The 24,735-nt window shown below is 35.6% G+C and overlaps 1 protein-coding gene across 3 annotated transcripts in view; it reads left to right on the top strand.

Annotated features, from left to right (window-relative positions):
* The window catches only part of LOC105497269 (solute carrier family 26 member 7), a 143,737-nt gene that overhangs the window by 16,255 nt on the left and 102,747 nt on the right, over window positions 1–24,735 (top strand). For all 3 annotated transcript variants that reach the window (XM_024797730.2, XM_011768276.3, XM_011768275.3), the window contains exon 3: window positions 23,518–23,628. In XM_024797730.2, coding sequence (XP_024653498.2) covers window positions 23,518–23,628 — 111 coding nt within the window. The remainder of the gene's footprint in view (window positions 1–23,517; window positions 23,629–24,735) is intronic.

Below are 24,735 nucleotides of genomic sequence, written 5' to 3'. Positions count from 1 at the left end.
TGTCATATACCTGCTGGCCATTTGTATGTCTTTGAAAAAATGTTTATTTAGTGTTTTTTTTTTTTTTTTTTTTTTTGCCTATTTCTTGATTGGATTATTTGGATTTTCTGTGTGTGTGTGTGTGTGTGTGTGTGTGTGTGTGTGTGTTTGTGCGCGCGCGCGCGCTTTTCCAGTTTTTTTGGGTTTTGCTATTGAGTTGTTTGAGTTCCTTTTATATTCTGAATATTAACTGCTAGTTAGATGCATAGTTTGCAAATTCTCCCATTCTGTAGGTTGTCTCTTCACTCTGTTGGTTGTTTCCTTTGCTATGTAGACGCTCTTTCATTTGATATAATCCCATTAATCTATTTTTGCTTTTGTTGCCTGTGCTTTTGAGATCCTATCCAAAAAATCCTTGCTCAGACCAATGTCCTGAAGCATTTTATTTATAATTTTTTTAGTGGCTACATAGTTTTGGGTGTTATATTTAAGTGGTTAATTCATTTTAAGTTGATTTTTGTATATCATGTTGTTTTGGTTAGTGTGGCTCTGTAGTATATTTTGAAGTTAGGTAGTGTGATGACTCCAGCTTTGTTCTTTTTGCTCAAGATTGCTTTGGCTATTCAAGGTCTTTTATGATTCCATACACATTTTAGGCTTTTTTTCTGTTTATGTGAAGAATGTCATTGATATTTTGATAGGGATTGCATTTAATCTGTAGATATCTTTGGATAGTATGGACATTTTAATGATATTAGTTATTCCAATTTATGAACATGGGGTGCCTTTTATTTGTGTCTTCTTCAATTTATTTAATCTATGTTTTATAGTTTTTATTGTAGAGATCTTTAACATCCTTGGTTATATTTATTCCTAGGTATTTTATTTTATTTTTGTAGCTATTGTAAATGAGATTGCCTTCTTGAATTCTTTTTTGTATAATTCATTTGTAACATACAAAATGCTTTTGCTTTTTTTATTGATGTATATTGATTTTGTATCCTAAAACTTCACTGAATTCATTTATTAGTTCTAACAATTTTTTGGTGGAGACTTTAGGACTTTCTAGATATATGATCATGTCGTGTGCAAATAGGGGCAATTTGACTTCCTCCTTTCCAATTTCAATGCCCTTTATTTCTTTCTCTTGCCTAATTGCTCTAGGTAGGACTATCAGTAGTGTGTTGAATAAAAGTGAAAATGGGCATCCTTGTCTTGTTCCAGATTTTTGAGGAAAAGTTTTCAACTTTTGTCCGTTCACTATGATGTTAGCTATGGGCCTGTGATATGTGGTCTTTATTGTGTTGAGGTGTATTTCTTCCATACCTAAATTGTTGAGAGTTTTTATCATGAAGTGATGTTGAATTTTATTAAATACTTTTTCTGTATCTATTGAAATGATCATATGGATATTTTTCTTGATTTTTTAATGTGAGATATTATGTTTACTGGTTTGTGTATCCTCAACTTCCTTGCATCCCTGGGATGAATCCTAATTGATCGTGGTGAATGATTTTTTTTTTATTGTGTTGCTGAATTCAGTTTGCTAATATTTTGTTGAGGATTTTTTGTATTTAACTCCATTAAGCATATTGGCATTCCCCCCACCTCTTTTTTTTGTTGTTGTTGTGTTCTTGTCTTATTTTGGTATCAGGGTACTGCTAACCTCATAGAATGAGTTTGGAAGTATTCTCTCCTCTTCAATTGTTTTGGAAGACTTTGAGAAGAATTGACATTAGTTTTTCTTTAAATGTTTGGTAGAATTCAGCAGTTAAATCATCAGATTCGTGGCTTTGCTTTGATGAGAAGAGTCTTTATTATTGCTTTAATTCCATTACTAATTATTGGTTTGTTCAGGTTTTCTATTTCTTCATGATTCAGTCTTGGTAGGTTTTATGTGTTTGAACATTTATCCATTTCTTCTAGATTTCTCAATTCATTGGTTAATAGTTGTTCACAATAGTCTTTTACGACCTTTTGTATTTCTGTGGTATCAATTGTAATATCTCCTTTTTAATATCTGATTTTATTTATTTGAGTTATTTCTCTTTTTTGCTTGGTTAGTCTAGCTAAAGGTTTGTTTATTTTTAAAAAAACCCAACACTTTGTGTTCTTGATCTTTCATATTTTAAAAAATCTATTTTTAAAAAAATTTCTGTTCTGATCTTTGTTATTTCCTTTTACTAATTTGTGGGTTAGCTGTTTTTCTAGTTTGTTGAGGTATAACATTAGGTTGTTTACTAGAGATCTTTTTACTTCTTGGATGTAGAGATTTATTGTTACAAACTTCTCTCTTAGAACTGCTTTTACTGTATCCTATAGGTTTTGGTATGTTGTGCTTCCATTTTCATTTGTGTCAAGGAATTTTAAATTACCTTCTAAATTTCTTCATTGATGCATTATTATTCAGGAGCGTGTTATTTAATTTCCATGTATTTCTACAGTTTCCAATATTCCTTCTGACACTGACTTCTATTTTTATTTCATTTAGGTCAGAAAAGATACTTGATATGATTTCATTTTCAAAAATTTGTGAAGACTTGTTTTCTGATCTAATATATGGTCTTTCCTGGAGAATGTTCCATATTCTGTTGAGAAGATCTGTCCATTGCTGAAAGTGAGGTGTCAAAGTCCCCTACTATTACTGCATTGCAACTGATCTCTCCCTTTAGATCTATTAATATTTGATTTATATATTTGGGTGCTGCAGTATTGGGTGTATGTATATTTGAAGTGGTTATTTCCCCTTGGCATATTAACTCATTTATCATTGTATAATGTCCTTATTTGTCTTTTTGAAACCATTCTTGACCTAATGCCTATTTTATTTTAAATAAGTACAGCTACTCCTGTTTGGTTTTGGTTTCCATTTGCACAGAATATCTTTTTCTATCTCTTCACTTTCAGTCTATGTGTGCCGTTAGAGATGAAGTGAGTTTTTTGTAGGCAGGATATGGTTGAACCTTATTTTATTTTAATTCATTCAGCCATATTCAAAGTGTCACTGACCGTGACACACTGTGTGTTTCTTCATTTGATAATTTAACCTATTTGCATTTAATGTTATTATTGATAGGTCAGAATTTACTACTATCATTTTGTTTCTTGTTTCTGGTTGTTTTGTAGTTTCTTTTTGCCCTTTTTCCTCTGTCACTGTCTTTATTTGTGATTAAGTGACTTTCTCTAGTAATATGTTCTGCTTCTGTGCTATTTATTTTTAGTGTATCTGTTACAGATTTTTTCTTTGTGGTTATTATGAGGCTTAAAAAATATTTTTATGGTTATAACAGGCTATTTTAAACTGATACCAACTTAATCTTGATCACCAAACAAAAAAAATGAACAAAAACAAACTTTGTACTTTCATACCAACTCCTCCCATTTTGACTTTTTGATGTTTCAGTTTACATATTTTATGTTGCCCATTTCTTAACCCATTGTTGTAGTCATTATTGTCTTTAATAGTTTTGTTTTTTAGTTTTCATACTAAAGATATAAGTGGCTTATACACCACAATTACAGTATAAGAGTATTCTAAAATTTTTTGTACTCTCACTTTTACCAGAGAGTTTTATACTTTTTGATGCTTTTTTGTTACATGTCAGCATACTTTTCTTTTAGCTTAAAGAACTTTCCTTAGCATTTTGTGTAAGGCAGGTTTTGTACTGATGAATTTCCTCAGATCTTGTTTGTGTGGTAGTCTTGATCTCTCCTTCACATTTGAAGGTTAACTTCACTTAGTATATATAGTGGTATGGTATTCTTGGATATAGTATTCTTGGATAACAGTTTTTTTTTTGTTTGTTTTCTTTTAGCACTTTGAATATACCATTCTACTGTCTCCTGCCTTGTGGGGTTTCTGCTAATAAATCTTTTGAAAGCCATATTGAAACTCTGTTCCATGTGATACATTTCTTTTGCTGCTTTGAGTATTCTTTTGGTGTTTGCTAATTTGACCATAATTTGCCTTGGGAATTTTCTCTTTGTGTTGAATTTTATTGGTTACTTCCAAGGTTCCTGTTCCTGGATGTGGCCATCTTTCTCCTGATTTGAGAAATTTTCAGCCATTTATTTCTTAAATATGCCTTCCAGTCCTTTTTCTCTCTTTTTTAAGTGTTCCTAGTAAGTAGAGATTAGTTCACTTGATGGTGTCCCATTTTTCTTTTTCTCTTTTGATTGGATAATTTCATATGTTTTTGAAATTTCATATGTTTTGTAATTTCATATGAATTTGAGCTCGCTTATTCTTTCCTCTGTTTCATCAAATCTACTGTTGAAGCTTTGTATTGAGATTTTCAGGTTAGTTATTGTATGTTTTTATTTCAAGGATTTCTCTTTTTTTAATTGTTTATATTTATTTGTCAAATTTCTCATTTTCTTCCTGGATTGTTTTCTAAATTTAATTTTTTATTTTTTTGTGATTTTCTAAATTTTTTAAAAAGTATTATTCTGAGTTCTTTGTCAGCCATTTCATGGATCGTCAGTTCTTCTTGGTCCATTATTAGAGCTCTGTTGGCTGCTTTTGTGGTCTCATATTTCCATGAGTTTTCACAATCCTTGTATCTTTACATTGATTCCTGTGCATTTGAGAAGATAACCACTTCTTTCAGCTTTTGCAGGTACTCTTTGGTGGTACTAGGGCTTTACTACTTAATATTGGAACTTAATCGCAGGCCTGCTATTCCTTTCCATTCTGGGGAGAACCTGTAGTGAGCATCAGAACTTAAATGCTGCACCCAAACTAAATCACTGCCTTGCCATTGTTTCCTGGCCTCGGGAAAGTTTACTATGATCACTGGAACTTAAACACTGCACTATAACCAAAACACAGAACTGCAGTGCTTTCCAGGCCTGGGAAAGACTTAAAGGAGCACCAGCACTTAATTGCCAGTGTTTTAGTTGTTCCCAGTAAAGGGGACAGCTCCACTTGAGCACTAGGGATTTGTGAGAAATCCAGCCAGGGTTTCAGGCCTCAGGTGGTTATTTTTTAAAGCTCTCAATGAACAAATACTCTTGCCACCCACCAATCTCTGGTAGCCATTGAGCATGTGAAATAGGTAAACTGAGTGATTCAGGAGTCTCTCTAAGGGATATTTCTTACAGAGGAAGTTACTACGAACATTCTGAGAAATTCAAATTTCTATGAATTGAGTTCTTTTCCTTGGTCAAATAAATTGTTCTTTTCCCTAGTTTTTAGGACCTTTACCCTTAAGATCCCCCTGAATTTGCCAGCATCATCTTAACTTGGTAGTTGGTTAAAATAGGACTGTATTACTGGTTATCCAAGAGGTTTCTAAAGTACCAAGGATCTTGGTAAGGTTTCTGCTAACCAGCACCACTGTCTGCAAGTACCATCAAGAAGAAAATCTGATATGGCTCTTCTCTGTCAAGATCTGAACCACTTAACTCTGCTGTAGTCATAATGACTGTTTTCCCAGTCCACTATAACTAAGGCATTATAATTTATATTGCTTTGTACTACTAGCTTTTCCTGTTGTTGCATGTCTACTTCTCATCTTTAAGATAATGCCCGAATATTATTTTCTCACTGGAGCCTACCCCAGCCATTCCATTTCACATTTCCTCCCTTCCATGCTCTCCGAACTTTCCTCATGTCTTTTATTCTGCTCTGATTTTTCTTTTTTATAGCACTAAATAATTTATATATTTTGTGTCAATTGTTTATTGTTGTATGCTGCATATTCTCTTGCATACACTGTAAAAGCAGGGATTGTAGCCTATTTTTAAAAAAGATTTATCCTAAGTGGCTAGAATAGTGCTGGAAAATAGTAGATAATTCTACTAATGCTTGTTAAATGGATAAATATTATTTTAGCTGCTTCTTACTAAGCTCAGACAACTTGGAGACCACCATTTTCTTATATACTTTCTTCATCTGAACGCAAAGTTAGAGATAAAGAACCAAAGTATATGGGGAGGAAAATTCTTGTCCTCTGCTGCTTCCAGGCTAGGAGGTGGTCTAGAGAAATCTTATAGAAAGTTAGACCTTCACAAAAACACTGAAACATGCCAGGGGATAATTCCTGTCTACCTTTACCTAGTTATGGGTGTTCATGTGGAAAGAGTGTCAGGATCTACAAGAAGATTTTGTGCTTAGTACCTCCTAAAAAAATAGCCTTTAACACTGTTGGGTTGTTCCTGGCCTCTATAATGAACTTCTCAGTTTCATTCTATGTCTCGTTCACAGTCTTCTTGATGATAACTGCTTGGCCTTGCTTACCCTTTCATCTACCTTATAGTCAGGACCTTCCTTTTGTCTTTGATCCTTTGCCTCTCTCCTCATATTATCTGTTACTCTAGGTAAATATATAATTTTCAGAATCCTTTCTGTGTTCACCTGGGCTTCATGGAAGAGACCATGGTACTTTGCTTGATATACAATAGTTTACTGATAAATGGCAGTAATTCTTAGTATAATAGTCCTTAATAATAGATGTTTGTAATCTAAATGGACCCCTGGAAACAAAAGCAACCAATTAAAATCATTGTGGTAGGTACTGCAAATGAAGAATATATAGCATGAACTAACATCCTTAAAAGCATGATCAACTCTTCCTGGAATGGGGATGAAGTCGGTAGTCAGCAAAAGTTTCAAGAGAAAATTATGTTTTTAACTGATCTTGAAGGCTACATAAAAGTGTACTAGATATCACTGACAAAGGGCACTATAGACAGAGGAAAAACATGCAATGACAAGAAGAATGAAAGTTTGTTTAAATACTTTCTAGTAATATAATTTGGTGTGAATTGAAAGTGGAGAATTTAACATAGTCTAGGTCATAAAAGGCTTGTATGATACAGAAAAAAAGAATTTGGGTTGATTTTAGAAGGCGATGGAGAGCCATTGGTGGATCTTAAGACGGGCTATGGAGGGGCATGTGTTTTATAATAATTTCTCTGGCAGCAGCTTACATTACATGCTTGGAAGAGGCAAGAGGCTAGTTAGAGGAGACTAGTTAGGAGAAATTATCTCTGGAAAATAAAGCATTGCTATCTGACCAGACAAAGGCAGAAATAGTGGCAGTAGGAATAGAAAAGAGAGACAAATTCCATCCATATTAAATGGAATAGATAAGTTTAGATCACACCCTTTATATTACACCCTTTTATGTAATATAAGGGTGAAAAAAAGAGACTCTTTTGATGACTTCTAGGTTTCTTAATTGGGTGACTGGATGGGTGGTGATGCCATTTTCTGAGACAGAGCATAAATAAATAAAACAACCAGTGTTGTTTTTGTTTTGTTTTTAATGCATGTTGTTTTGTTGTTATGGAGGGGTTGGTGGTGAGAGGGACCAAAAGAAACAATTTCCATTTTGTATTTGTTACGTAAGTGCCTATAGGACCTCTTGTTATCCATTTGGGTCTAGACCTTAGGAAGGATATCATAAAGATGTGTATATTGTGGTCACGGTATGGGATTGGATCAGATAATTAATGGATAGTTTGTAGAATAGAAAGAGAAATTAGGATGGAAGCAACCTTGAAAACACTGACATTTAAGAGTGGTAAGAGCTAGAAGAGGCAGGGGAGAAGATATGGTCTATGAATATCAGGGTGCTCTGGGAGCCAAGTGCTGAAATAGTTTAAACAAAGGTATAGTTGACAGGGCCAAATGTAGCAAACTTAAAATGTATATATGAGACATACAGTTCTCAGGACAGAAAAAATAAATGATTAGAAACCCAAAGAGTAAAATTTAAGAAGAATATAACACTGGAAAGTATGCTTAGTGACAAAATCAGCTATAACCAAATAACTTCATGACTTTTCAGGAAGGTAGGCAACTTAGAAAGACCATTCATTTGTGAAAGTTTGTTCATCTATCAACTCCCACTTTGAGTCTTATCTCCCAATAACACTTTTTTAAAATTATGTTTCTCATAATTTTCTACTTTCTCTAAATTTTGGTTAAATTAACTATCCTATAAATTGAACATATAATTGTTGAATGTCAGATGAGACTTTGTGTTAGTTGAGGACCTTGTAATTCATATCTTATGTCCCTTTATATCTCTCATGGAATTTAATATGGATTTGGAGACACCATAAGAGCTTTATAAATAATTAAGAACAACTGTCAGAAAGACCTCAGTTTTGAACTTTGGATGTGTCACTCGAACAAGTTCTTCAGCTGCTCTAAGATTTAGTATTCCAATATGTAAAATAGGGACAATAATACCTAGTACACAGAGTTGCTTTGAAAAACAAATGAGAGAATATAAGGTGCTCAAGGCAGAATCTAGTACAAAGGAAATATTCAATAAATGCTATTATTGTGACCTTATTATTATCATCTATTCCTCACTAGAACATAAACTAGGATATGACATTTATAAACCTCAACTCCACAAAGATGAAGATCTTTATTTGGATTTGTCTTAGTCAATTTTGTGCTGCTATAATAAAATGCTGAGACTGGATAAATTATAATGGACAGAAATTTATTGGCTCATAGTTCTGGAGGCTGAGAAGTCCAAGGCTGAACAGCTGTCATCTGGCAAGGGCCTTCTTTCTGTCTTATAACATAATGGTAGACAGACAAGGAGGGAGAGAGAGAAACAGAGAGCAAGAGAATGAGAAAGAGAGAGGGGAAGAAAGACAGAGAGCACTAGTGAATGCAAGAGTGTGTGCGAGAGAGGGTGACCTCACTTCCTCAATAATGGCATTAGTCCATTCACAAGAGTGGAGCCCTGATAACTTAATTCTTAAAAGTCTCACTTCTTAATACTCATACTGATAACGAAATTTCAACATGAATTTGGAAGAAGCAAACATTCAAACCGTAGTAGAGTTGTTAATTGATGTATCTCCAGTGCCTGGCACATAGATAGGTGAATTATGCATACAAGGTGCTTAATTCGAGACATTTCTAGAATTTTCTATACTTCTAGATTTTAGCTCTGCTACCTGAAGGTAAGAAGATAAGGAGGTGGAGAACATTAGCTTTGCAATAAATCTTTTGAAAACAATTAGGTCAGACAAATTCTAGACATCTTTTTAAGGGCACTCTCTTATCTCAAATTGGTCACTGACTACCAACTTCCTTAATTTTTACCCACTGCTTCCAACTCAGAACCAACCAGAGAAAGCCAAATATACTTCCCAAAGCAATTACATAGGTTGCTCTACTTCTAGTTAGCCTGCTTCCAGTTTCTCCATGTTAATTTTTCTCCAACCTGAATGCACTTCAAGCCTTCCCTTTTTATTCACTGTTAGGTTTTCCTGCTCCCCTACCTACCGTTGAGTCTCTGGGAAATGCTAACGATGCATGGCTGACTCCCTTGCTATAGCCAACTGCAAATAAATAGTACCTACTTAAAAAAAATTGCCAAGGATGGGTACTTTGAAACTTACTTCTAAATATCACTGAGATCAATTACTGGATAGATACCATTTAACATCTGCAGGTACTCTATGCATAAATGCGCACATATTCCGTCTCTCTTCCACTTCTCTTATCTCCCTAACCCTCGTCTATCTAGTTAAAAAATAGAAACAGAAAAAGAAAACAAACAAATCCAAAACAGCATAGGAAGCTATGCCATATAGCTTAATTAGCATTTTAGACTCACTCTCTATATATTGAATATATATAGAATATATAATTGTAATATATAACAACATAGAATATAGAATTTTGGGTCTCTGGGCATGTAGCCAGCACTTACACGATAACTGAGTAGAAGATTATTATTATTATTATTTTTGAGATAGTGTCTTACTTTGTTGCCCAGGTTGGAGTGCAGAGGCATGTTCACAGTTCACTGCAGCCTTGACCTCCCAGTCTCAAATGATCCTCCCACTTCTGTCTGCTGAGTAGCTGGGACTACAGGCATACATCTTTCACTGATTTTTTTCTTTAAATTTTTTTGTGGAGGCAGGGTCTCATTGTATTGCTCAGGCTGGTCTTGAAACCCTGGGCTCAAGTGATCCACCCTCCTTGGTCTCTCAAGAGCTGGGACTATGGTTGTGAGCCACCATACCTGGCCTAAAAGAATATTTTAATGAATATTTTGTATGCTTACATGATACATGTGGATCCATGATCATTCTCTTTTAGCTTATTGTGCCTAAACTTTGGGGGAATTGCTGGGGAATGGCACTGTGCAAAGAGAAACATCATTACTGCTTTGGTATGATGTCGGGTGTCCAAGCCACTTCCTCCTCTAAGGATAAATTGTGTGAGAAGGGAGTGCTGTCCTGGACCATGACTGTATGCACTGGTCTGACCAGACAATCGCCTCTCAGTCTTGCTTACAGTCAGAGATTAGCGTTGTGTGCCTTTTCCCTTGCTTGGTATTTCCTCATTTTCATGTGGGCCTTAATGTTTGCTATTGCACACTTATCCTCTTGAAGCCGGTGAGCTAACTAATCTTCTCCAAAAATAACTGGATTATCTTTAAGTAGTAAATTAACCCTTTCAGAGCATGATGGCTGTGTATAATCAATTTTTGAATTAATTAAACAATCACAATCTGAAAAGTGATATCATCCCACATACATGGTCTGATGTTTACTTACATAATTCTGTCACTTTATGGCCAAGGGATTGCTTCCTTTTTTTTCCCCCTCAAATTTTGAAGATAGCTAAATAACATCTCTTCTACTAAAATATCAAAAGATAGAAATCACAAAAAGACTGGCCATTTTTTATTAGTGATCTTGAAAAAATAATTCATATCATTTCAAAATCTAGTTTAAGAAAACAAATTCACTACTAAATTGCATTTGTATATTATTTTATTGTTACTATTATCTTGCATTCATTTGACATTTTTTTACTTTTCAAAGAAGTCATTGATTTTATGTGGTGCTATGAGCCCCATTTTTGTTTATAAATCCTGGATTCCATTAAATACAACTACAGTGAAAATTCTAGCAGATACTAGGAGTTAGAGACGGTGTTCATCAAAATTCTTCTCCAAATCAGGCCCCCTTGTAGCCAAGATCATTTCTTCCTTCTGAGCTGAACTGGACCTGAACTGACCATTCTCCTTTCCTTCCTCTAGTAATTGGACTCTATGGGATTTAGAAGCTATGTTGGGACTCTCATCAGGATTCACACTTGACTGTCCTTCTTTCTACTTGGGTTAAAATTTGCTGAAGCAGAAATAATTCCTTGGCCAACAATCTCAGACAAAGCCATAAATTGCTGATCTTTTAAAATGCACTTCATCTTATCATCTGCTTCCTTCCATATCCCATAAACTTTTGATTTTCTTCCATTTAACATTGAGACCCAGAAAACCAGAAACCACTGTTGCTGTCACTTTCTCTTCCTAACCTAGGGGTCTCAGAGTCTGAAGTAAAAATGGTAAGAAGAAACAAATAAATGGTATATTTCATGTATTTTGCATTTCAACACACATGCATGCCTCTGGTTCCTGTCATCCTTAGAATTCTTGACATGGAAATCAAGTCCTTTCTCAATGAGCCCTCTTTTCCCTTGCTTTCCTTCTAATACTGTGATGTGTGTCCTTCTCCCTGGTTTGGACTTCCAGTGATTTCTTCATTGCCAGCCTTTACCAATGCACCCTCAGGAACCCCTCTTTCTTTGGGAATAAACTGCACACTTTCAAAATGTTCACAAAATATTCTCTCCACCTGTTTGTCTTTCTTAAAACCTGACCCTCTGATACAAAGGCATTATCTCTTGGACATCTCTCTCAAGTGGAGGCTAATCATTCTCCCACTGCCTTTGGTAATTCACATATAAAACTGCTATTTGCATGCTAATTATCTGCCCTGTTCAATACTGCATCCCAGTTTGCATATGCTCCTTTCAAAGTCAATGTTTTTTCATGCTCATATATTTTTGTAAAATTTTAGAAGTAAGATATTTTAACATAAATTGAGAACAATGTCTCTTACCAACTCAACCCCATTTGGGTCACACATCTTATGTCCAGTGGCATCAAAGTGGCTGCAATATGTTTACAATCTGGCTAAGAAAATGTTGCCACAAAATACTGACATTGATAGACATAAAATAGAACTCATAATATGGCCCTATAACAAGAACATTGTCAATAAACTTGTTAATGTCTGCAATTCAAGTATTTATGTTTCTGTACAAGAAAACTTAAAATTCCCTAAAACTTTACAGCTATTAAGAATTTTAATGGAGGCTTTTTCAATTTTATAGTTTAAACTTCACATGATATTATTAACTTGGTACAAAACTAAAATAAAATATTTTAATGTATCAATGTTAAAAAACAAACTTAAATAAACAGTGCTATCTTAGGCTTATTCTCCCCCAAATTAGTGACTGAGTCAGGGTTTATGTGCTGCTACCACATATCGTTAGGGAGTGTAAACCAAGGGGGCAGGAGCTAGGGACCAGGAGGGAGAGATGAGAGGATGCTTGTTACAGAGCTGACTACCTCCGAGAGTGGCTGACTGCTATATCATTGGAACCATGCCCCCCACAAAGCTATCAATGTCACTTCTAGACCATCTTTCAGTGGCAGGAGGAGAGGGGAAGTGGAAACATTTATTCTCCAGCTCACTCTCTTATTGCTCAAAGTTTTATTCCTTGGGTGCTCCTCTGAGTTGGTATGTATGAGTCTGGGCATTAACAGAATCCCAGAGCAGGTGTCAACAGGGAAGCCCCAGGGCTCTAGAAAAAAAAGGACCCGTCAGATTGCATCACAGGAAGTCAGACAGAGCTCTTGCAGAGCTACAAGAGACAGGTGAGGCCAAGAACATTTGAATTGACGCATAAGAGATGTCTGACAAATAAGAGGAAAGCCAAAATTATCTTTTTATTCTCTCTATAGAAAATATTACACAAATCATAGTCATATGTAGAAGTGTTCAAAGACTACACAGTCTAAAATCATAATATATAGAAGTATATACTAGATATGTATACAGAGGTATCATAGAGTAAAAGTATTATAGAAGTATATCATGAAATTAATACAAAGATATTATTTTTTTTCTGGATCATGGAATTTGTCAGCTTCTTATAATTTATAATTTGGTGTGATTTCTCATTCTAAATGAATATTTGCCTTTTTAATGAATTTTATTATTTTTTAATTGACAAAAATTATATATGCTTATGAAGTACAACATGATGTTTTGATATATGTATGCATTATGAAATGACTAAATCAAGCTAATTAACACATACATTATCTCACACTTTTTTGTTGTGAGAACACTTAAAATCTGTTCTCTTAGCAATTTTCAAGTATGCAATATATTGTTATTAACTATAGTCACCGTGGTGTACATAGGTCTTTTGAACTTATTTCTCCTAACTGAAATTTTTTGCTTTTTGACCAACATATCTCCAATTCTCCTCCAAACCCCGACCCCCGTCAGCTTCTGGTAACTATCATTTCACTCTTTCTATTAGTTAAGCTTCTTTAGATTCCCTGTATAAGTAAGATTAGGTGGTAATTGTCCTTCTCTGCCTGGCTTATTTCATTTAATATGTACTTCAAATTCATCTACAATGTCACAAATGATAGGATCCCCTTATTTTAATGCTTAACAGTATTTCATAGTGTGTATATATATATACCACATTAAAAAAAATCCAGTTATCCTTTGATGGACACTTAGGTTGATTCCCTATCTTGGCTATTGTGAATAGTGCTGCAATGAATGTGGGAGTGCAGGTATATTTTTGATATACTGATTTCCTTTTCTTTGGATATATGCCCAGTAGTGGAATTGCTGATTCATATGGAAGTTCTATTTTTAATTTTTTGAGGAACCTCCATACTGTTTTCCATAATGACTATACTAATTTACATTACCACCAACAGTATACATGGCTTTCCTTTTCTTCATATCCTCATCAACACTTACCTTTTGTCTTTTTGGTAATAGCCATTCTAACTGAGGTGAGGTTATATCACATTGTGATTTTAATTTGTATTTCCCTAATGATTAGTGTTGTTATCTTTTATTTTAGTATACCTATTGGCCCTTTGTATGTCTTCTTCTGAGACACTTCTACTCAGGTCTTTTGCCCATTTAAAAAATCAGGTTACTTATTTTCTTGCTCTTGAGTTGTTTGAGTTCCTTACATATTTTGGATATTAACCTCTCATTGAATGTATGGTTGGCAAGTATTTTATCCTATTCTGTAGGTTGTCTCTTCACTCTTTTCCTTTGCTGTGCAGAAGCTTTTTAGTTTGATGTAATCCCATTAGTCTATTTTTTCTTTTGTTGCCTGGGCTTTTGGCATCATATAAAAAATAAATCAGTGCCCAGACCAATGTCATGGAGGTTTTCCACAATATTTTCTTCTAGTTGTTTTACAGTTTCACATTTTATGTGGAAGGTAACTAATTCTATGTGCAATTTTATCTTTCCTGTGGAAGCCTCCCAACATATGTAAGATTTAGGACTCACAAAACCTGGATCTGCCCCTTGGCCCAAGTTTCTCCTATCTCAAAACTTGTAAGAAAACAAACTCAACTTTTCTTGATCTCATGTCCCTGTTTAGCACAAAGCCTTTCTCTCCTCTTCCAAACGGTACTTTTCAAAGATGAATTTGTATTTTCTGCCTCTTCTCCTTCCAGCAAGATCCATTTGCTCCTCCTTGTTCCCCACATCCTCTATTCCCCAGGAAGCACTCTTTCCAAGGCCACCATTAGTCTGTCTCTTGTCAAATTCAAAGGACATTTCTGTTATTTGCCAGGAGTGCCATTTCAGTGGAATTACCACAGATTCTTGGCCATGGCTTCCTTTATGCTCTTTTCCCCTACTTTTTTTCTCTGCATCTGGCAATTCCCATCAGTTTATTTTTCCTTCTTTTCATCTATCTCTTCACATAACCTAATTCAGTACTTTGGATCCAGTCAGTCACCTTTGGCCCTGTGGCGTATTCCAGAAAGAAAGTGTTCTGTGCTCAAGCCTCAGGCGGTGAAACTGATTAGTTTTTTAAATATGTGTGTGTAACACCTATTTATATATGATGAGCTATATTTCTTTGGGAAATGCTGTCCCTTTCTTCACTGCCACAACCTGAATATCTGTAGTAGTTTCCTAACTGCTCTTTCTGTCAGTCTCGTATTTCTTCCATATAACTTCTGTAGTGACCACCTAAAAGTAAACCTTATCACAATTTCTCCCATTAGAAAAAAATTCCCTAATAGCTTCCTTAAAATTCAGGATAATATTCAGATTGCTTTAAAAAGTCTTAATCAAAAATGTTTAAATTGCATAGGTTTTATGAACTCATTTTACAAAGTGATAAAGATTCAAAGATATATAAAAAAACACCAGTAGCCCTCTTTTTAGATTTTTACATAAGAGTATCATACAAAACATAAGTCTGAGACTTTTTTTTTTCATGTGCAACCACGTATAATGGACATGTCTCCCAGTTAATGGATGTAGTTCTTAGCCTTTTAAAGAGCTGTATAATATTCCATGGTACATTTGTGCAGAAGTGTGTCTAAAGATCTTTATATTGATACAGGCATTGAGATTACAGTCAGCCCTCCATATCCATAAGCATCAAAACCCCGGAATATGGAGGGCTGGCTATAATATGCCATTTTCTATAAGTGACTTGAAAATCTGCAGATTTTGGTGTCCCGGGGTGTCCTGGAACCAATTGCCGGCAAATACAAAAGGCTGCCTGTATTTTCACGTTCAACCAGTACAAAAACTATTTTAAGTTCACAATATTAGGTATGCATTCTTACAGGATATGAGACAGTTTCCGAAGCCACTGGATCAAGGTATATATGTATGTGGAGGTGTTTCTTACCTACATCTGTTTTTTCTTCTTCTGGTACCTTGGAGAATCATCCCCCTCCCACTCTCGGGCCATTGGTTCCTATAAGCCAACATTATCTGCCATGAGGGATAGGAAGTGACTCTGGCCTAATCAGAGACTGCATCTCTCCAGCCACAATGATAGTAGTATTTTGCTTTTCAGAATATTAAGCATACCTTTTCAGCTGTTTATTGATGTTTTATATTGGAAAGTTGTATATCTTTTGCTGGTATTTGCTAGCTGATATCTCTTTGGGAGTTCTTATTTTTTTAGTCACACTTATTGAGGTAAAATTTGCACATGATTACTTTTTTCAGCTTCTCAGCTATCTGAGGCCATCATTTTTCATTCATGTGTAGTCACTCTTAGATTCAATTTGTTCTCCTACCTTTGGTTATTTTGAGAACCAAAAAAGAACCAACCACTTAAGTTAGTTCTAATCAGGGTATGTGTTCTCTCAGCACCTACATCAACCTGGCCATTAGGCTCTCTCAAGCAGGAATGAATAAGAAGCTGTTCAAGGGAATGCAGATTCTGTCTTTGTGGGCAGAGGCCAATCAGCTGAGGTTTGAGAAGATATTTCTAGGATTGAGTACAAGGCTTCTCTGACTATGGAAGTTCTACGTGCTGCTGCAGTTCTTCTCTAGAGCCACAGGATGGAATGACCCCTCCCAGGCCACAGCAGGCTGATGAGACAGCAGTTCTCTTAGGAAACTTCTATGCTTTTGCTGGCCAAAATCCTCCTCCTTTCTCCCCAATCAGTGGCAAAATTCTAGATTTTGCTCAGCTCTTGAGGAGGCACAGGCTCTTTCCTCTGTCATTAGGTGTGTTGGATTTCCTCTGGCACCAAAGAGAATGCAGCTAAGCGCTTGTGATTGTGGCATCAACTTTGACCTCAGATGCTCCTTCCTGGCCTTGCCAATTCTAACCTGATTGTTGTGTTACAACACAGAGGAAGTTGGAGGAAACAGAGGGTCTTGTAGGTTCCAGCTCCTATCACCCCGAATCTCAGGTGAGTTCTTACCACTTAATACTGAAGACTCTTTACCATCGAATTTCATCTCCTGGCACTTTGTCACATGCGTCCCTTTTGCTGAGCATACCAAATGGCTTTACATCCCAGGTGAGCTAAACAAACATTTTCAGAATACTGTGCTTTTGAACACATTTCTTCTACCTAAATTTATCTCCTTCTCAGGCATCTACTCCTCATGCTTTTTTGTTCATCTGTTACTCCTCATTCAGCGCTCAGCGTAAGCATTGCTCCTTTTTGTAAGACTACTTGGGATCCAGTCATTCATTCCCCCTTTATTGTTTAGTTATTTTTAGTAGCAAAAAAATTTTTAAAAATCATTCATGCTTCCATGAAACCATAAATGTGAGTTAAAAACATTCTAGAATTTTTGTGTAAGCAAAACTCAAATTTTAGAAGAAGGGTATCTGACTCAAGATTTTTATCTATCCACTCTCCTAGTGTTAAGGGATTCAAGATATTTCCACCACCTTTTTCAGAGCCAGAGAATATATGAGATAAATTTAAAAATACAGAAAGAGAAGGGGAGAAGTCCAGGAAGGGAGAGAGGGAGGAAGCAAACGATGGGGAAGGGAGAGAGGGATAGGGAGAGGAAGAACAGAACTCGTACGATGTCTTCACATTTCCTGAGGTAGCTATTCCTATTTTCTAATTGTTACCTAGAAAAGTGCCTCAGGTTCACCTTCTTTTCCATTTCTCTTGTTCATAAAAGACGCCCTTTCATTTTCATTGAAAAGGCTACTCATCAGGACCTTAACTTGGTGATCAATGAATGTAGCACAGGATTTAATCTTTCATTTCTTTTCCTTGGGTCTTCTTATTGGTATTTTCTCCAAATTCGTAACTCTTACTCTTTCTCTTATGGAAATTATTGGTACTTAGCCTTTATTCTTTGGAATGAGAACTTTAAAGTGCTTTTCTCCTTAGCCATTCTAGGCTTAAGTTTTTAAATGCAAGCAAAAATACCTCTGAAGCTCAATATTCAAGACATCACTCTGCCATCTCCACTCCCAACTCTCAGGTATTTATAAGAAATACTTAAGCTTTTGTCATTGACTGGCTTTTATTCATATGAAATATCTTTACTGAGGTGGTGTTATTTGGATAATACTATGAATTATCAAGTGGTAAGACTTATTAGGACAAGAATTTTGGCTTTGCTTTTAAAATAAATTTCTCAAATCCTAGAGTTTCTTTTCTACCATTGCCAAATGCAATAATCCATCCGTGAGTCCAACATTTAGAATTAACTAAAAAGCATTGCTTGGTTTTGGTTTGGCAACTTAAAAAAATGAATACAGTCTTTTAACATGATTTTGAGAAATATATGTATATATGTATATAGATAGATACATATAGATAGAAACTAGCCAAACTAAAAGTTTTCCATTTTTGTAGAAGATACTTAGTTTTCCATTTTTGGAGAAGATCGGGGAAATTTACCATTGTTTTTCTGAGTGGTAGTTTCTCAGTCATTGGTCACAAACAAGGTGAATTAGATCATCTGGGAAGAGGCACTGTTTTCTTATTCCCCCAAAATGCAGTGAACACCCTAACAGCAACTCTGGTTAGAAGCAGACTGCGAGTAGAGGGCAGGAGCCTCTAGGGTTTTACGTAAGCTAGTCAGCCTAGTCAGTCATCTTGTTATTTTGCAAATATTTTCTTTCTTGTGTACCAGAAATAGGAGAGACTAATTAAACAATTAAAGTGTGTTTCTTTTTGTGGAAACTTAATTCTACAAAGCTTTAAAAAACTAACCACAGTTCCAAATATGATTGGCCTATCTTTACTCACATTTGTTTTTAGACAGTGAACAGACTCAATCTCCTTAAAGTTATAGATACTGAGTCCTGAGAATATTGCCTTGAGAATCCTGTGAACACAATTTCTAATGGTGGTACCATGTATAGCAGAGATTGGATGAAACTTTAACTCTTACATCTGAGTATTAAGCAAGCAGTTCCTTAAAAGACTATCTTTACCTTTAGCAACATAACCTCATAGCCTTCTTTAGAAACTAAATTTCTTGGGTGCTACTTTTGATGATTCCTAATACAAAATTTAAATGAAATTATAGAGATTCAGGGATTATGAATTAGAAGTACAAAAGTTGCAATATTATTTAATATTTATTAGGAACAAGTGATTTGATCCTGTGCAGAAAGTAAGGTTGAACTCTCCAGCATCAAATGACCTCTTGCTTTCTGTCTCCCTCTAAACATTGTCACCTAAATTAGTTGTGTAGGGTGTGTAGGGTGATCATAATAAAGTACCACAAACAGGGTGTCTTCCACCACAGGAAGTTATTCTTGAGGCTAGAAGCCCAAAATTAAGGAGTTGACAGGTTTGGTTTCTTCCAAAGGCCGTGAAGGGAGAATCTGTTCCATGCATCTTCTCTAGCTTCTGGTGGTTTGCTGGCAAGCTTTCATATTCTTTTGCATCTGGAAACAGCACCTCAATCTTCACATGATGTTCACATGCCTTCATTTTCACGTGGCATTCACATGACTTCATCATCACATGGTGTTCACATGCCTTCGTCATCACGTGACATTCACACGCCTTCATCTTCACATGGCATTCACTTGCCTTCATCTTCACATGGCCTTCACATGCCTTCATCGTCATGTGGCAGTCACATACCTTCATTGTCACGTGGCATTCACTTGCCTTCATCATCATGTGGCCTTCACATGCCTTCATCTTCACATGGCCTTCACATACCTTCATTGTCACGTGGCATTCACTTGCCTTCATCATCATGTGGCCTTCACATGCCTTCATCTTCACATGGCCTTCACATGCCTTCATCTTCATGTGGCATTCACATGCCTTCATCATCACGTGGCATTCACTTGCCTTCATCTACACGTGGCGTTCACGTGGTGTTCACGTGCCTTCATCTTCACATGGCATTCACATGCCTTGATTGTCACATGATGTTCTTCCTGTGTGCTTGCATGTCTCTTCACTTGGTCTTCTTTTATAGGGACACCAGTCATATTGCATTAGGGTCCTACCCTATTCCATGATGAGTTCATCTTAACTAATTATGTAAGATATGACCTTTTTCCAAGTAAGATCACATTCTGAGGTAATGATGGTTAGGAGTTCAACATGTAAATTTTAGGGGAACACAATTCAACCCATAACAGCACTCTAATGTGCTTTATGAAGAGGACAACATTTCCAGGGCAGTAAATTCTACTGTAAGAGCTGCCCCACTGAGTTGCGTTAGCTCTAATTTTCTGGGTCATATTTGAAGCTCCATACAATGGCTATAGTCTATAAAATATTGTTGGTTTTTTATTCATATCTGAGGGGAACAAAACTAGTGCTTCTAAGTCCTAGCTGTCTGACCTTACAATAAAAAGGTAAGGCTGCTAGGCCAACAAAACATAGAGTATCTAACAGAGGGCTTTTCTATGTGTAATTCTAGCACCAATTTGTAACTTTGGATACATTACTCAACTTCTAAACTCCATGTGTGTTTCTTTGGTTTTCTGAACACTTGCTATAATGTCATGTAAATATAAATAAACTAGTCTGAAACTGAAATAAAAATCTGAATCTTAATATAGAAATCTTCTCTGTGATAAATAGTTCCCTTTCTCATCACTAGTGATTGAGTTACTTTCTAGTGATCTCAGTCAAAAGATTGTAATAGGAGCAGAGCCGGAGATTGGGCTACTTACCTGCTTTCATGGTCCCTCTTGGTCTGGGGTCAGGCACTGTGCCTAGGGAAGCCAATCTCAGCACAGCATGGGTTGGAGGGACAAGGCATACTGGTGGCAAATGTTCAGCTTCACACAAAGGGCTTCTTTAAAGATTGGTAGTGTTCACAAACCCTGAGACTACTGGTGATTTTGATATGGGAATCTAGAGTCTCTTCTCCTATAACCATTATCATACCTACAAAGTATGTTTTCCTAAAAATTACATATTTCAAAGTCTTCTCGTGACCATCCTTTTGTGACTGTATCAGCCTTACATTACCATTAAATAATTGTCCCTCTAAAAATAATCAGCCATCTAAAGATTTCATCCATCCCCTCAGCCATCCTCTTTTGTGACAATTTAGCCTAACACTGTGTCTATTCCTTGATACTTTTGTTTTTGTTGCTTTTGCTCTTATCTAAATTAGATTATGTTACAAAAGTGTCTGTCAGCATTTGCAGTATTTTTCCCCAAAATAATAGCATTAGAGAGTTGTATTTTTGCTCTTATTTGAATTGGATGCCATGTTTCATTACAGAGAAAGTAGAGATAATTCTGCTAATTTGTTACTGACTTATTAAGCTATTCACTATTTTGGGGGCACTTAACATATTTTAGCTTGTGTGAGTGTGTGTGTATGTGTGTGCACATGTGCATGTATGAGAGAGACTATGTATCCAGTTTATATCATGAACCAGCATAATAAACGAATCAGAAAAAGGAAACTTTATCCAACTGTCTCTCCTTTTTTTGAGGTACTTCTGTGGGGGATGGTCTTGGGCCTTGAGGTTCTTATTTGTGGAAAGGATACTTGATGTTTTACAGTACTGTATATCTGAATTAGTTCATTCCTCCTGTGTTTTGGCCATTGTTCATTGACACATTAACAGAGAAGAGGATTTACATTCAAGGTGAATGATATTGTTGTTTAAAGTAAAAGCTCAATATCTGTGCAATACGAGATAAAAGAAATGTCTACATGATTTCTGGTCTTGGATGTTGTTCTAGTAGAATCTCCTGACATGATATTTTGTATTTAATTTACAGGTCTAGGGATCGTTGAAAAATTAAATATATTTTACATGATTATTCCCATTTTAATTTGACAGAAACATGAGATCTGGGAAAATCCAGTTTTTAAACTAAGTTTGTTATGGATTTTATTTGGGGTAAACACGGAGAGAGATGAGTGTTATTGTGATAAGGTAGGCAGATAAACAGGAGGTAGCTATTCATGCTATTCACAGGGTAAGATAAGAGGATCCAGCCGCTTCCAGCTTTATGTTACATCTACCTGTTGCAAGCAGAGCAGCCAAATGGGTCTACCTCTGAACAATTTTGATCCTGTCAGTATTGACCACAGTTATCAGAATGTAGTGACCATATGATTAATCCAGGAGCTTTTGCTCAATATGCCTTTCTTCCCCACCACTGATTTAGTCGATCTGTGTGATCTTGTAAAATGTGGGCTACATTTTTTTTGTTACTCAGGAACACTCTGCATTTATGTCTCTTAATAGATAACTTTTTATCAGGTAACTTATTCTGAAAAATGGATGAGAAAAAGTTGTTTTCTAGCTTTTCATATGGCTGATGTAAATAGTATATTTTACAAAGTTGCTTGCACTAAAAATGCCAAAAGGTGCTTCTTGGTAGAGATGGGGAATATTTAGCCTGCCGATGCTAACATATCTTCAAGACCTGCCCCTTAACACCATCCTTTCTACTTCTCACTGTGCCTTTATGAAATTCTAGAACAGCCTCTGCCACTGACTCTTCTATAATCACTTTTATCATATTTTCACCAGCCTATAGGAATACATTACCAGCAAACAAGCAACCCAGATGGTTTTTAAAAAGAAGAAAGGAGTGGTCATTAGTTGACTTTTCATATATTTTAAATGCAGCAAAAATGGCTTCTACTGCTTGAAAAATATCTGAAAGATAACTACGGAGCTTATTAAGAAGGGGATTTCATTTAATTTAAAAATGGTAAAAGTTCAACAGTAAAAATTATTGATATTAGAATCAGCCAGGCTTTATGGTGTGAATAATTACCTGGCCTCATATTCAGAGACTCCAGAATCTAATGCCTCCTCCATTCTCGAGTGCCTTTGTAATATGTAAAGTCCTTTATGCCCAATTTAACTGAAACATTTGAATGAATTTGTCATTCCAAGGACCAGCCACAATCCAGATAATTTTATGAACCCATACTCATAGATATTTTGGTCACATTTAAACCATCAGTGGTCATTAAGACATGTCTAAGAACATTTTCTATGTGCATGTTTCATAACAACTCTGTAGGCAATAGTATCTACAAGGAATAAAAATGAACAGTTGTGAATTATTTCTTACTCCTTGAATAAGAAAAGTGTATTTCTTTTTCCACTCAGACACTGTACCTGAAATATAAGCCAAGGTCCAGTTAGTTGGGAAGCACATGAGTTTGTACATCAGCCCTACCTCTGTGACACACAGTCCCAGGCTGGCTGTGTATCTGGCCAACCAGCCAATGTTGAGTATGCATCCATTTTTTCCAGCCCTAGTTCCCATTCCATTTCAGGCTTCTCATCTGTCAGGAGTAAAGCTTCTAGTCTTGCCTATCTTACAGATGCTATTGTGCAAATAAAATTATATATGTGAAATACTTCTAAAATTTTAATGTGCCTGGAGATATTTTACAATGTTACTGTCAAACCTACCATTTAACAGGAAGACACTCTGAACCCCGGTTTTTTTTTTTTTTTTTTTTTTTTTTTTTTTTTGTAGACATCTCTGCAATCAAAGGAAAAAGCATTCGTCCAAAAATAATGGTTTTTGCAATTACAAAAATGAATTAAGGAGGGAATTTTCTTTTATTTAGGGCAATAATGCTAGTCTCTTGTTGAGCAAGTAGAATAAAGTATGATTCATTTTGTCTATAAGTAAACTAACACCTATTCTATTGTGTAACAGACTGTGTCTTGGGGTTATAAGCTGGTTCTAATTACCCTAGTCTTCTTCACAGGATTGGCCTTTGCTGTTCTCTCATCTGTGCACCCAGTGTTTGGTTTATATGGGTCTCTGTTTCCTGCCATAATTTATGCCATATTTGGAATGGGACGTCATGTTGCCACAGGTAATAATTCCTATGTTTATGCTTCTAATATTACTCACAAAAGAGACTTAGTGATTATTACTGATTATATCTCCTTAGTAGTGTTAACATTACTGCTGAAAACCTCAGCAAATATTAGAGCAAGATATTTACTCTCCACACATCAGATAGTCAATATGCTCTGTGGTTTATTGCTATATTACTGTATAGTCAAGGTTATTGCTAAGGATTCTTTGCATTTTTGAGTTGCAAAGATTCCACAAAAGAAGGGAAATGAGGCATGGTAGTACGCGCCTGTAGTCCCAGCTACTCGGGAGGCTGAGGCAGGAGAACCGCTTGAACTTAGGAGGCAGAGGTCACAGTGAACCGAGATAGCGCCACTGCACTCCAGGCTGAGTGACAGAGTAAGACTCTGTCTCAAAAAAATAAATAAATAAAAATAAAAATAAGAAGAGAAATGTTATGAATTTACAATGAAATGAGAGAAAAATTTAGCTACTCAAAAAACAGTGAAAAATATTTTACATGTATTTGATATGTGGACTAAATGATGATATTTTAGGTTTATTCCAGGCTAGTTTATGCAATGCTGTTTACTTGGTGTAACTCTTACCTTACCTACCTCTCTATTACCAAATAAAATATGAATGGTGATTTGGTATTAGATAAACCTGGGTACATGCCTTATTTGTTGTTTGCTATTTACATGGTCTTAGGCAAAAATTTAAGCTCCATTGCAGCTTTCTTGATAGTAAAATTACCTTCCAAATTCTAATGATTATAGTAAGGACTAGATAATTGATATACAGTGTCTAATTTAGTACTTGATATATAATAAGATTTAATAAAGTTAGCTATTACTATTACAAAATGGTATCTTAGTCTTAACTACTTAGGAAATCATAAAATAATTTTAACTAGAAATATCTATAGAGACATTTCTATTTATTTGGGGATTATGTGATCTCAGCCTCTGAGTAATAACATTTCGTGACCATTTCTTCAATGGTCAATTTGCATTATGGACTGTATCAGTTTCCTGTTGCTGCTGTAACAAATTACTGTAAGTTTGGTCTTTAAAACAAAATACAGGTATTATTCTACAGTTTGGAGCTTGGAAGACTGAAA

This window comes from Macaca nemestrina, chromosome 8, assembly GCF_043159975.1.
Source record: "Macaca nemestrina isolate mMacNem1 chromosome 8, mMacNem.hap1, whole genome shotgun sequence".
NCBI classification, from domain to species: Eukaryota; Metazoa; Chordata; class Mammalia; order Primates; family Cercopithecidae; genus Macaca; species Macaca nemestrina.
Note: the sequence above shows the minus strand (reverse complement) of the source record. Positions and strands in the feature narration are given on the sequence as shown.